The sequence below is a fragment of the Triturus cristatus genome, chromosome 4_1 (genome assembly GCF_964204655.1).
Source record: "Triturus cristatus chromosome 4_1, aTriCri1.1, whole genome shotgun sequence".
Classification (NCBI taxonomy): Eukaryota; Metazoa; Chordata; class Amphibia; order Caudata; family Salamandridae; genus Triturus; species Triturus cristatus.
The window spans coordinates 782451935-782466814 of NC_140585.1; the positions used below are offsets into that span (position 1 = coordinate 782451935).

Consider the following 14880-nt stretch of genomic DNA (forward strand, 5'->3'; position numbering starts at 1 on the left):
CTGAACATGTTTCAGTCTTCCAGGGAAGAAGGATCACTCTTGCCCGATCTTCGCAAAGCCACAGGGGTGGTCACACATAAGCCCGGGAAACCTTCAAATGAATGTGGATCCTATCGGCCCATATCATTACTTAATGTAGAAACCAAAATCCTGGCCACCATCCTGGCAACATGCCTCCTGTCAGTGATTACTTCCCTTATACACTGGGACTAATCTGGTTTTATGCCGCAACGCGCCACTCTCCTCAACCTTCGCTGACTTGCCAATTGGCTAGACACAGTAAAGACCAGAGCCGCTCCACATGTAGTTCTCTCCTTGGACGCCAAAAAGGCCTTTGACACGGTCCATTGGCCATTCCTGCAACAAACCCTGGTTAGGTTTGGATTCGGCCCGGTCTTTGGGTGAACATGCTTTACACTGACCTGGTGGCCAAGGTCTGGGTTAATGGGGTTAACTTGCAGACATTCCCGGTGCAGAGAGGAACTAGGCAGGGTTGGCCCCGCCCACTCTGCTGTTTGCTTTAGTTCTGGAACCACTGACCTGTGTAGTTAGAGCCCACCCAGAAATAACTGGCTTCACCAACGATGGAGGTGCCCTCAGGGACGAGCGCATATCGCTTTATGCCGATGACATTTTAATGTAAGTCACCAACCCAAACCAGACGCTCCCAAGGATCTTGGGCATCTTTGAGGAGTACGGTCGGGGTGCAGGGTATAACATCAACTGGGATAAATCTAATATATTCTCAGTGGGGTGACAACTAGAGTGCTTTCGGATAGCCCGGGAGGGTTTCCGATATCTAGGGCTCTACATCACCACCAACAGAACTCTGGCCCTCAACCAGAACATTAGACGGGTCACCATAGAATTCCATGAAGATGTTGAAAGGTGGAGGCGACTTCCACTAACGATAATGAGCAGAGAGGCCCTATATAAAACGATCACGCTCCCAAAAGTATTATATATATTTCAGGATACTTATTGCAAGGTACAGGAGACCATATTTACAACAATAAACACTGACTTACGTACGTTACTGTGGGATGGGGCCCACCCGAGAGTGGAAATACAGACACTTCAGCAAAACCAATGCAATGGGGGACTCACACTGCCAAACATAAGGTCCTATTACAGGGCGGCCCATCTGGGAGTGGTTAATGACTGGGGACACGCGCAGAGAGATCACCCCACGTATACCCTAGAACAGCTCCAATTCCGACGCCACACACATCTCTATTATTTTTACTGGGGTAAAGGAACCCGCCGGCTATTGCCGGCCACTCAGCAATTGATAGAGGCCTGGAGAGGGGCGTAGAGACAAATGAAGTGGGATAACAAAATTACGAGAGAGTCCCCGCTATGGGAGGGATCACGACTACCTGAAATTAATAAACTCCCGGGGTTCCGACAATGGGACTTAATTGGGATTTCCAAGCTGGTAGACATCTTTTCTGGAGGCACCCTGATTACCTTCGACGTGCTTCAAAACACGTACCAATTGGCTGACACTCAAAACTACTCATATCTGAGACTGCGCCATGCGCGGAATTGATTGAGGTAACTGACATTACAGAGTTTGCGCCCCTAGAAGGCAGGTTATTGCAAGAGGAACTTTCCAACAAAGCCATCTTATGGACCTATAAGACATTAATGAATAAAATTCTTGATAGGTTGGGGCCCCTAAAGACTAAATGGGAGATTACCACCGAGCCGCTGGAACATATCGACTGGGAGGCAGCCCTCATGCACCCAAGGGAAGTAGCCATTAAATCAAGGTTACGCCAATCCTCCACAGGGTGTATTTTGATAGGGCACGCTTATACTCCATGGGTAGGGCAGAAACACCATATTGCTTATGCTGTAAAACACAACAAGGTAATTGGATTCACACACTATGAGAATGTCGCTATATCCAATCATACTGGAACCAGATACTGGGGGAAATAAACGCAGTGACGGGGCGCAACTCGAGAGAGAACCTAAGTATGCCGTTTTGGGCATCCCCACTGAGATAGACCTACCACGTAGTAAACTCACATTATGCAACCTGGGACTAATAGTGGCCAAGAGGGACGTAGCCATCACTGGTGAGCCCTAGATCCACCCACACTAACCAAATGGAGAGCCCACGTGGACCTTCATATGGTGGCAGAAAAGGTAACCTATCAGGCGAGAGGATGCCCCCAAACATTCTGTAAAATCTGGACCCCTTGGTTAAAGCATTACGGACTAGAGGTGGGGGAGGAAGAAAAGACACCCAACTTAATTGGACATGGATATAAGAACTTCCGCCCCCCTCCCCCTCACATCTTCACTATGTTGCTTAACGTCTTTATTTTCCTCTAGTTCCTCAGAGGTGGACCACTATTAACAACACAGACAGTCCTGAGAGGGCCCAAAGGATTGTACTTCCACCTATGTTAATGCAGCTTTGTTCTTGTTCTATATATATTGCTGTAATGTCACATATTTGCCTATGCATCTCTGATGTTCACTGTATTTGCTTTTATGTCAATAAAAACAATACTCCACCAGTTTTCGATGTGTGAGATGATGATTTAAATCCCATGCCTTCTCCTCCAGCCCCTCGAGAAACTGATTCTGTGCCTGAGGATATTGGTGGTTTCCACTCCTTGATGGAAAGAGCAGCAAATCGTTTCCACCTGTCGATGCCTATCAAACAATCTGTTTTTTAAGATTTTAAAGATCAGTCCAGGAAAACATTAAGAACAATTCCCATTATTGACCACATTTGGGAGGAAGGAATGCAAATTATGAAAACACCATATTCAGTTCCATCAGTCCTTCCCAGGATTGATAAAAAATATAAGGTTCCTTTTGATGCACCAGCTTGCTTAGTAGGACATCCAAGACCGGATTCAGTAATTGCTTAGGCTGGACAACGCAGATCACCAAATCCTTCAGGGCCTATCAGTGCTTCTCCTGATAATGATGGCTAGCGCCTGGACAATATTGGGAAGACGTTTACCACCATTGCAGGTGCGGTGGTATGAGCTGCCAATTCTCTAGCAATTTTAGGACAGTATGACCGCCAGATGTCGTACCATATCTTGAATTACTATCAGATGACAAGAATCAAGAGGTTGAAAAGATTTTTCTTGAAGGTGAAAGATCAGCCTGTGAGATTATTGATGTATCTGTGGACATGGCTTTTCTTGTTTTTAAAGAAAGTCCACACTTTACTTATAGAACATGCTGTCCTTCCATAATTGGTTCTAAAGCGGGTGTTTAGAAGACAATAGGTTTTCCTTAGACTGTATAGGAAAACAAAATGTTTTGTTAAAATAACCCTCACCCACCAAAATGTCCCTTGGCGGCATGCTTCATCATCGGGTGCTTCCCACCCGGCTGCGGGACGGGGCGTGCTACAACCGACGGAGATCTGGGAGCTCTTATTAGTGAGGTGATTATATGTGCTGGTGTGAGAGTGGAAGGGTCAGAGGCAATGTAGTGAGTTAAAAAATACATGACTGCGTGGAAACTAAATTTTAATACTCCGTATAGCTGGTATTAGTAAAAATGGGGAGAGAAGGGTGTATGCTATAATGGGCTGTTTTCTCCCTGGTCTACGTGTTTCAAAGCTTTCCCCTTGGCTTTTCCTCAGGACCAAAGTAGTTGATCCCTAAACCACTTTACAAGAAATCAATGTGGTATGCTTGATCACTGTAAGAGTCTAGTGTGCATATTGTAAAACATGCAATCATACAATACCTAATTGGTATATTCCTTTAAATTAATACTTTTAGAGCTAAACTATGGCCCCATGAGCTCAAACACAGGAGGGGAGGATTGCTTGTAGTCAAACAATCGTCAAAGTTGCTCTCTCACCCAAACAATGCCCACCCGTGGCTCCGATGAACGAGGAGTCCACAGCTTACAGAACCTCTTCACTCCATCCTGTGTTTGTGGTTACTATTTTCTTGCTTTTAGACCGTTGACTGGAGTTGAGGTCCTCTGACTACAGGGTTGTCTGAAGGCTACCACTTTCCTCCCTGAGGTGCAGAGCTAAATTTTGACATGCCTTTTGATGGCGATGCACTTTTTGGAAAGCATATAGATGAGGCGTTAGAGTCCATTGAAGCAGATACTGATATCGCGAAGTCTTTAGGGATGCTCCAATACAGGAGAGAGGATCCTACTCCTTTCGTGGAAACTACCAAAAAAACCAACCACAATCATATCTATGTTACTACTATGGGTACCAACAGCAGCAGTTATATCGGGCACCATCGTCAGCTGTATATTCCAGGCAACAGCCTAGGAGAAAACACTCAAGGCGGAGACAGTGCTAGGAAACAGTGACAACAGCCTCTCACCTGCTACAACTCCATCCATTCCACGAATCAATCGGATGCATATTTCTCTACATTTTGACCAGTGGAGTCAAATTATAATGGACAAATGGGTTCTTCACGTTATAAAGTATGGCCATACTCTAGAGTTTGTGACAGTTCCTGTTGGAAATACTCCACTCCCACGCCTGAAGAGGTTGGTGGTAACGGGGTCTTTCCAGGACATACAGTGGTAGCTTGGCTCGAGTGGTCAGGAATCAGGCACCGTGCTAAGCATACGTCATACCCATACAATAACCATGCGTGCATCCGTTCCAAAAAAACGACTCTACACCGTAAAAATTATGAAAATATCTCTGTTTATCTTCTTTTTCTCTTAGTTGCTGATTAGATAAATAATAACACAATCACAATATACAAGGCTTTTAAATAGTGCAGGTCAAATAAATACGGTCTTAATGATTCAATAAATAGGGGTGATCATAAATAATTAAGGCATAAATATAAGTGCAATACATACAGGCAATTAAATATTCTGAGGCAATAAATACTGTAAACCAATAACTATTGTGCGACAATAAATACTGTGGAACAATAAATACAGTGAAGCAATAAATAGGTTAAATACAATAAATACAGTGCTCTCAATAAATAATTAAAAGCTGACAGTGACACTTATAGAATCAGGTCACATTTGAGATTACTATGGGCTGATTTGGCCCAGGCACAGCTTGTGGTTAGGTGGATGGCTTGAGGGTGTCTGCTCCCTAGCTTGGTCAAGGCTGAGGCCTAAACTGAGGTAGATCAAGGGGGGAATACTAGAGACCTGGCTCTCTCACTCTACACAGCCCCTCTGAATTAGTCTCAGCTCACCCCTGGCACAGTCAAGCTGGTTCCAGCACCTCTCTAACCCCTAGGGTAGTCTCTTAGGATTCCACAGGGCCTTAGGCGCCCTCTATTCCACTTACTGCCCTTTTTCTGAAGCTCCGACGCCGCTGGAGTCGTGTCGACGCCGTGAGGCGGTTCCGGTTCGATGTCGGCGGCCTCGGCACAATGTCAGTTCTTGACGACGCCGGTAGGCGGTTCCGGTTCGATGTCGGCGGCCTCGGCTCGATCTCGACCTCCGATTCGATGGCGTCGGGCAGTCTTGGCTCGATGTCGACTTCGGGCGGCTCCGGTCCGATGGCGACCTCTGGTTCGATGACGTCGGCCGGCCTTGGCTCGATGTCGACTTCCGGCGGCTCCGGAGTGCGATCCCCACTCCCGACCTCCGGTGCTCCTCTCCTCAGGTTCCGGCGACTCCGGAGTGCGACCTCACTCCCGAACTCCGGTGCTCCTCTCCTCAGGTTCCGGCGACTCCGGAGTGCGACCTCCACTCCCGACCTCCGGCACGCTTCACCTCGGTCTCCGGCGACTCCGGAGGGCGGACTTCACTCCCCCGTCGACGCCGCTCACTCGACCTCGGGTGACTTCCTTCTCGACCTCTGGTACTCTCTACGACCTCCGTCGGCGCCCTCTCTCGACCTCTGGCGGCTCCGGGTACGACGTCTGCTTTTCCAGTCAGCGCCGCTTCTCCACCTCGGGCTCCGGGTCTCAGGCTTCTCGACGTCGGACTCCAGGGAAACCAGTATCCAGGTCAGGATCTTGCTGTTCTTGGATTCTAAGGCCTGTTCCTGCTGTCCAGGTCCTTAAGATGGCTTTTCTTGCTTCTTCCCACACAGGGCTCCAGGCTGGGCTCAGTCAGTAGGGACTAGTATCAAGGGTGGGTTTATGGACCCCACTCCAGGCACAAGTTTCCACCCCTGCTGCTTCACTCCTTCCTCCTTCAAGTTTCTGCTGCTCTCCCTTCACCAGTCAGGTGCCAACTGCCAGCTCCAACTGCCAACTCTCTGTCTTAGCTTCCCAACATTCTAAACCGCCTCCAACTGTCACAGGGTTCTGGAATGTTCTGGAAGGTGCTAGTAGGTTCCAGTGGGTGCTGGTGATGTCACAGGTGGCCACCATTTTGTGCTCCAGGCCCTCAGACAGAAGTTCCAGGGGTAGATAAAATGGCTCCCTGAATCTGCATCAATACGAAAAAGTCTGGTGGTTCCCAAAAAGGAAAAATACCAACAGGGCTTGAGGCAAAAGTGGGACAAAATAAATAATGATGAGGAGGGACCACCCAAAGGGCTGACAGGTCTAACAGTTCCACATTCTCATCCACCTCTGAGATGGCTTCCAGTTGTTAAAGACGGAAGCATGTGTTATGCTTCAAAAAGGGGCCATAGAAAAAGTTTCTTGTTCTCAGAGGGGGAGAGGTTTTCATTCTCACTTCTTTCTAATAAAGAAAAAGTAGGGAGAATGGAGACTCATTCTGGATCTCAGAAATCTCAACAAGTATCTGCAGAAAAAATCATTCCACATGTTTACTCTCCAGGAGATACTCCAGCTCCTCCATCACACAGATTTTATGACAACTTTCGATTTGCAAGATGCATATTTCCAATTCCCGATACATCCTAAGCATCGAAAAATCCTTAGTTTCACTGTCGCCGGTGCTCATTATCAATTCAAAGTCGTCTCTTTTGGCCTCCGCTCATCCCCGAGTATTCACCAAGTGTCTGGCACCAGTTGCTACTCGTCTCAGGCTTCAAGATCTACAACTGTTCCTTTATCTCGATGACTGGGTAGGAAAGTCACCATCTTATCAGCAGACCTCGGATGCAACTTCTATCTGCTTAAGGATGTTTGGCTCCCTGGAGTTGACACTCCGTTATCAAAGGTTTGTTCTAGTGCCATCTCAAATGATCACTTTTCTCGGAGCAACTCTGGATACCATACAAGACAAGACATTCTTGTGGGCAGAAAGACAAGCAAATCTCATCTCATTGGTGACCAGTCTTGCCGAAAAAGAGTTTGTTTCTGTACGCCTAGTGGAATATCTATTCGGCATGATGTCTTCAGCGATCCTGATGGTGCCTCACACACGTCTCAAATGAAACCCTTCCAGGAACAGCTAGACAAGCTGGTGGATGCGTAATTGCTACTTTTTTGTTTACTTTTAACCATGCTGCACAAAATTTGGAATGCTGTGCAGCATCACTAAAAACACTGAGAAAGCCAATAGGCCCACAAAATCGAGACCAAGTCTTTTTGCCAATGCTTGTTATTCTTGCCAACATAAGTTGATCGTTTTACACCTCACATAAAAGAACCCATATTTTGTTCTAGATTTCTTAAAAAGAGGAGTATTTGATTATGTGTTTGGTAATCACCCAGCCATTTAATGTGGTATATACATTGCTTCAATTCCTGATAACTTATAATTGCAAATAGTTTCAAATGACAATGACTTTGTTGACCTTTAATTGATTTAGAAGTGTATGTTCCACAGATCTCCTTTTCTTCAGCCATATGATTAAAATGGCAACTTTTTCATCCTTGATGTCAAATTTAAAAAGGCAAACACTTTCACCCTTGTACTGAACAGAATACAGACGTTACCATACACTATTTTCTATAGAGAGGTGAAATTGCTTAAAAACACATCTTTTCTACCAAACAGAACCAGGGTGTGCAGCAACTGGCTGTGTTTGTACCACCTCATTCAGGGCAGAAAATAAGCTGCTTTGATTGGGTACCGAAAACAGGCTGCCAGTTGTTGCTTCTCAAGGTCTGATGAATACTGCATGGAAAGACACCTGTTCCTTTGGAGGATCTTCTGCCAGAATAGAAATAGTTCAACAGCCAATATTTATGTCACTTGTCTCTAGGGTAAAGGAGTGCTACAGGTTGGCCACTTAATTCCATTAAAGTCTCTGTTCTATGGTAGTACTCCTGTTGCTGTTTTTCTGAAGAGGGGGCATTTAAGGAAGATTTTTGGGGGGCTGTCTTGTTCTTTATTACTATATTACTGCCTAATCCCCAGTAGAAACTTAGTTTGCAAGATCTGTATCCAAGTCTGTCTTAAGTAGCATTTTTTCATGATGTTATCAAAGGTTCCTCCATTCACATTTGGTAGTCATTGAGTGAAACTCTTTCAAACTATAAGAATATGAAGAACACATTATGATAGCTACTTCTGACTGCAAAGTCCTCACCTTATGATTATTCCAAGGCACCAGATTAAATCGAGAAACTAAAATAGCTGGGCTCCCGCATGCCGATATGTGGCAGTGTACATTTCAGCAATGACTTTGTTCCTCTCCAGAAATGATGAGGAGAGCCGCATATAAGCACCACTTATGCTCACTGACATCAGTTCCTTTCTCTCTGCACCTTCAGACCAGGGTCTGGAGTTGTGTTAAGTTTTATAGAGCGCATAACTGCCCCAGCATAAGGGCGTCCCAGCGCTAATCACCAACTGACATAGGGCAGACAGAGAGACTCACAGAAGAACAGGTGATATAGGAAAAAGATGGGTATTTATGGCTTCACGGATTAGCGTGTGATTTTGTATGCTTCTGATACCCGCTGGGAGGGAATTCCAGAGTTTAGGGGCGAGAGCATGAAAGGAGTGCCCTCCTGCCCGCGCTCTCTTGACCTGAGGAACAACCGCCAGGTGCTGGCTAATAAAACTCAGCTGGCGGGTAAGTATATAGGACGTAATAAAATTAGCTAAAATGTCGGGCGATTGGTGATTCATGTTTCTATGAGAGATACAGAGAGCTTTGAAACGGATAAGTTTCTCCGCCGGAAGCCAATGTAATCTACAGATGGAGTCGAATGTAGAGCAGGTTCTCGGCAGACCGAGGAGCATCCAAACCGCAAAATATTGTGCCCTTTATTAGGTGATGTATCTCTGTTCTGTTTGCCCCTAGGTGCAAGGAGTTCGCATAATCCAGCCTAGATAGTACAGTGGCCTGAATAATCACCTGGCGGATGGCAGGATAAAAAAAAACAGCAGGCGTATGAGACCACGTAGAAGCCCAAAACAGACACCGGCTACTGCTTTTGTTTGAGCCTGAAAGGTCAAGGCGGAGTCAACCCGTACTCCAAGATTTTTGACTGTCTGCTTCGGGCCAGGTGGGAGGCCCAGAGTGGATGGCCACCAATGCTCGCTGAACAGATAATTATCTTTGCCCACCAACAGAATCTCATATTTACTGGCATTCAGTTGAAAACAGTTGTAGGTCATCGAATCTGCGATAGCTGTTAAATCGTCTTTACATTTAAGCACATCCTGTTCAGAGTTGTAAGATAATGCAACCACCAACAGTGTGTCATCCGATACCACTTTTTCAAACAACCGCAACACTCGCAGGTTAGCCACTACTTTTTGGAGGGCACTACTTTATAGTCTATGCAAACCTTGTGTATCTACAGCCACACATCCCATCAAACGGATTAAGTTAACCTGTAAGCATCTGATTGTGACATGTAAAGCTGTAGATTCACATGCACCCACCTTCCTCCACAGAAGCCTGTGGCCGTTGCAGTATCTAGTTACGCTGTCATATGCATGGTTATCTTTTTAGTAACACTTACACTCCCTCTCACCCGACTGAGGGAAAACAATCTCACAATGGAGTCGATGCCCATGAGCAATATCACCGAGAGGAGGAGTCACTTATCCTTGTGACTCGAGAGACTTCTTCGAAGAAAAACAAATTGCACACATTCGGCCCCAACCCTAGATGACAGGAGTATGCACTACAGCACTACATGCCACAAACAGATGCTTACAGTGTAACATACACAAAGTAATTTCAACTTTTTAAGCGGACTATGAATTATGGTTAGTATGGTTTGTGGAAGGTGCGAGGTGTTTGGAGTGTCTCAACCACTCTCGTTCTCTTCACACTTCTGTCATCTGCAGTCCCTTTTCTAGACTTTTACGCTCTTTTTTCTGATCTTTCTAACTCTGCATATCTCCCTCCTCATCCCTTTCCTCTTCAGCACCCTCTTTTCACTTTCTCTTGCACTTACTTCCTTGTATCTCCTTCACTTCACCAACCCCCCCACACACACAAAGCACCCACTCAGCTGTGGGGACTGCATTTTCTTTAAGTTTCACTGTGTCAATATTTTGAAATCTGTGTATCTCCTTCACAAACTTTCGCATATAATCACCACTACAATTTGCACATCTGATCATTGCCGAGTGCTCTGCAGAGAGACCAAGGATTGGATGAGCATTTATTCTGAAACCCTCAATGGCCCACTGCCACTCTAAAATATTCGCACTGCGTTGGGTCTGAACTCTACAGCTTTCAATTGTGGGCCAATTTCTGTCTATACTGTGTAAGCAAGTAATTTTGGAAAGGTTTTTTCCCCAGTTATAGAAGGCTCAAAGGGTACAGCTGTACACATTTTGATGTATATTTTAACACTTTAAATTTACATAACCATCCTTCTATGCGAGCCTAAGTTGCTGCAAAATAGTTCATTTTAGTATTGGGTCACTGCAGCAACATGCACGCATCTTGTAGCCTCTTCTCCTCAGAAGTAAAAGATGCGTGCTTTGAATATAACCTTGTATTTTGTTTTTTTCCTCAGCTCACCGCCGGATAATCTCTCAATACAAGAGTTTCAAAGTAATGAAAGTATTGATGTTGAGGTGAGACTTTATACAATTTCTTTTGCATTTCCTTGTGTTAGTTTGTGGTTTACCATGTACATGAAAATTGCTTTCTTGACTTGAATCTAATAAATTTTTCATAATGCAGCCAAAGTCAAATGCAGCAAAATCAAAACTAAGGAACATGGCAATTGGTAATGTGTCTGTCCTAATCTTGCACACTGTTTTTGAAAGCATTGTTTAGCTTTTCACTTGCAACTGAAAGAAGCCAGTTTCCATGCATGATGTTTCATTTTAACAGACCTATCCACTACCTGAGACTTTGTAATGCAAATTACTCATTTTAAATGTATAAACAAAGCTTTGCTCAAAACAGAGCGTAACATAGTTAATGAAAATCGTTGATTCTTCTCTTTCTAAAGAAGCATAATAATGGCTTACGAAAATGTTATAACCACACAGACTCGCACACTCACCCAAATCGTCCACCCATCCACACTCAATTCTTAAACACCCAAAGAACTCAAAAAATTCCACATTCTAGCCACATAAACACTTTGCTTAGAGTAAACCATGCACTCATACAAACTCCACCTTCTCATGCTCGAATTACACGATTTAGGGGCACCACAGTCCTCCTAACCACTTCAGTGACTAAGCTTATACTACAGATTTACAAATACCATTAATACCAACATTGTCATTAATGTACACCTATTGTACTAACTCAAAGTATTCCTTTTCTCACATTAAAATAGCATGCTCACCTGAAAACTGATTAAATTGTGAGTTTAAGTTTCAGCAATAATTTACCAATGAATGAGATGAAACCTGAAGACAGAACAGTTTTTTGCAGAATCATGTAATGGAGAAGGGGTAAATGTGGTTATCTGATAGAGACATGTAGACCAGAGTCCATATTTTATAATACCACAGGCATCTGGCTGGACTTGGAAGACTTTTGCTCGAGCGAAACCCTTGTGTGCTAGTAGGTGGTATTGGTCAATTATGCGTGACATCGTCTGCCTTGGAAGTGATGTCCGCGTCACCTATATAGGTGCCACTTCAGCGCGCTGATGTCAGTTATTTTCTTTCTGCACCAGTGAGTGCAGATCTTTGAAAAGAGCTTCCCGCTGTCAATTTTTGACAGGTTTTATTTGACATTTTGCTGAACATTTTTGGTGTGTACGTTTTTCCTCTATGTCGAAGAAGACTTCTGGATTCAAACCGTGCAGCGCCTGCCATTGTGCCATGTCTGTGATGAATCCACAGGTAGCATTTCTCTGGTGCCTGGAGAGTGACCAGGACTCACACGGCCATGGCTCCAAAGGCTTTGAGGGAGCGGTCCCTAAACCTGCTTGCACCCTGGTGTGCGACTCCACGACATTCGCCCCAGAAGTCTCTTTCCTGGTCCCGCACCGCTCCGGGATCCCGAAGTCCTCGTCCTCCCACTCAAAGTCATCGAGCCTGTCAGATAAGAGGCATAAGAAGCACAAGAAGTCGAAGTGTGCTTCAACATATCTCTGTCCGTTAGATGGCGTGACGGAGAAGCCTCGATGCTCTAGGCCACGTTCTGCGGAACCTGTGCCTAGGTCCACTCCGCTCTTTCCTGTCTTTCCAGGGACCGAAGCGACACCTGCCCAATAAAAACACTTCTATGATGCCATGTGCCTCATATTTGAGCGACCTGACCTTCCTGGTGCGCCTTCATGCCACAGAGGCTCAGGAGGAACTCCATCGGGTTCCACGTCGGCGGCTCCGGCACCTATTCCCCCCAATAGATCCGGTGGCAGATCCGGACTGGCACTGTCATTCCCCAGCGACCTTCCCCGGCACCGGCACCGAAGTGCCCTGCGTTAGCCTCATTCTAATCCCTGACGACCCAGAGCTGGATCGGCGCCTATTGATGCCGATTCCAGCGTTGACTGCACCCTTGGGACCTATGTCGATTCTTCAGCCTCATTTTGAAGGGCTAGGAATGGAGGATGATTGGGAGAGGTCGCTAGACCCTTTACATGACCAGCAGTAGCATGAAATGGACTGGTATGAGGAATTGAATGAGGCCAGTTGCCTGTATACCTCCCCAGATTCCGTCCTGCTTTCTCCCCCTACCGTGGCTACGGAGGAGAGAGCTTCATATGTTATGGTGGTGAGAAGGGCAGCGGAGGTACTGGACCTTAGGCTCCTTACAGTGGGAGTCAAGATGAACATCTTAACAGAGGTCCTGCAGCTGGGTGTCTGCTCCTCGGGACCCCTACTGCCTTTCAATGAAACCTTGACTGATGACCTTCTGGGAACCTGGTCCAAGCCCAGCACAGGGGCCCCTGTGAATAGGACAGTTGGCCGCCATCCTCGCCCTGCTCCAGGTGACCAGAAATTACTTACCAACCACCCTACCCCAAGAGTTTTATTGACAAAGTTTTTTTTTTTTTTTTTTTTTTTTTTTTGAAAACCTTTATTGACAGTTCAAGAAGAACAAGTATGGGCCTACAACCCCCCAGGGCCGGCCGCTAAGCAATCAGAGCAATAACCACAAGTATAAACACAGGCAGCACTTCGGGGAGCAAAATCGTACTGTTAATACTGTGAACAGCGTAAGTAGGGCACCAGGAGAAAGAGGTTTTCATTTTATGATGAAATGAGGCAGAAGGATCAGGTGACAAGCAATTTGAAAAACAACGATCACGGATATGCGGAGTAATGAACGTTAGCGATTTACAGCAATCTATTCAGTCAATGGCGCAAACACAAGAACATCAGGATGGGGAAACACATAGTATACAGCTGCGCCCGCAGTCACCCGCCAGAACTCCCCAAGAACACCCCGGAAGTTGTGAACACATGGAACGGCAACGAGGCATAGCAAAAGGAGGTGTGTCACGCTGATCCCAGAAAAGGAAACAAAAAGAATCAGAGAAGAAAAAAGAGGCCATGGAAAAAAAGATGAAAGAATACAGAATCCCCTCCCCCAACCCCCCACCCTGCACCTCTGCAGATGAGTACGACCCCCCCCCCCAGCAGTGTGCCTGTCGCCCTGGAACCAGACCCGAAATGTAGGAGAATAGGGAAAAAGAAGTAGGAAAGGACCCCCACCAGACGGGGGGGTAGAGAAAGTATTTATAAACTGGAGGAGGGCCTTCATAACAGACCCCCGGCTTCTCCCTCCCGCACGGTAAGGTTCCCCTAAAGTGAACAAGGAACAGCACAAAAACAATCTTCTCAAACCTCGATGGGGAGCATTATGCACCTATTGTGCCAGTAGCCATGTCAGGAGAGCGCACCACCCCAAGCCCGCCCGTCCACTAGGCGACCACCCCCGAGGGGCTAGCCTCATCCCTGACCACTCTTTGGAATTCTGCCCATGCCAACCCCTCGACCCAGCACCATACCCAATGTTCCTAGGCAGAGGAATGTCCAATAACAACAGAGAAGCGACGCACACAGGTGGGGTGGAAGTCTCTGAGCATCAACACAGTCCGCCGCTTGAGGAAACAGGCTTCCCAGTGCTGCCCTAGGGTATGTTCTGCACGCAAGGTTCAGGAAGGCAGAAGCAGCCAAAGCAGACATTAGGTGCTGGAGTTGTCTCTGGGTCGCAGGAGGGCATGCACGGGATGAGGCCACCAAATCCCACTCAGGTCCGACGCCTCCGGGAAAGATCAGGCCCTCAGAAGGTCGAACACACTGTAGCATACTGGCCGGGCCGTCCAGTCGTACACTAACCTCAGGGGTGGCCGCCACAGCGTCCTCCTGCGCGCAGTGTGGGTAGACTCTGTGTTCGTGCGGACAGGCGGGCCGCCACTGCCCCAACTCCGACGCCACACCATCGAGCTTACTCCCCAAGATCACGAAACCATGAACCAAGGAGGAGTGAAGAGTACCAATAGCCTCGAGGAGGTCGCCGTACCCCAGCTCAGCTCTTTGCGATCTCGCCGCCACACTCTCAAAAATCGTACGCTCACAGGCCCGCTGCGGCCCAGCGGACAGGATGGTAGGCTTCATCGACCCAAGATGGCCGCCAAGTATGCCCGACCCTCACCGGGGCCGGGACCCCGGGACAAGCGTCGC

At 46.6% G+C, this 14880-nt stretch overlaps 1 protein-coding gene across 2 annotated transcripts in view; it reads left to right on the forward strand.

Moving 5' to 3' along the window:
• Window positions 1–14880, forward strand: part of MON2 (MON2 regulator of endosome-to-Golgi trafficking) — a 1036128-nt gene that overhangs the window by 905425 nt on the left and 115823 nt on the right. For both annotated transcript variants that reach the window (XM_085653355.1, XM_085653354.1), the window contains one exon: window positions 10794–10854. In XM_085653355.1, the coding sequence (XP_085509481.1) occupies window positions 10794–10854 (61 nt within the window). The remainder of the gene's footprint in view (window positions 1–10793; window positions 10855–14880) is intronic.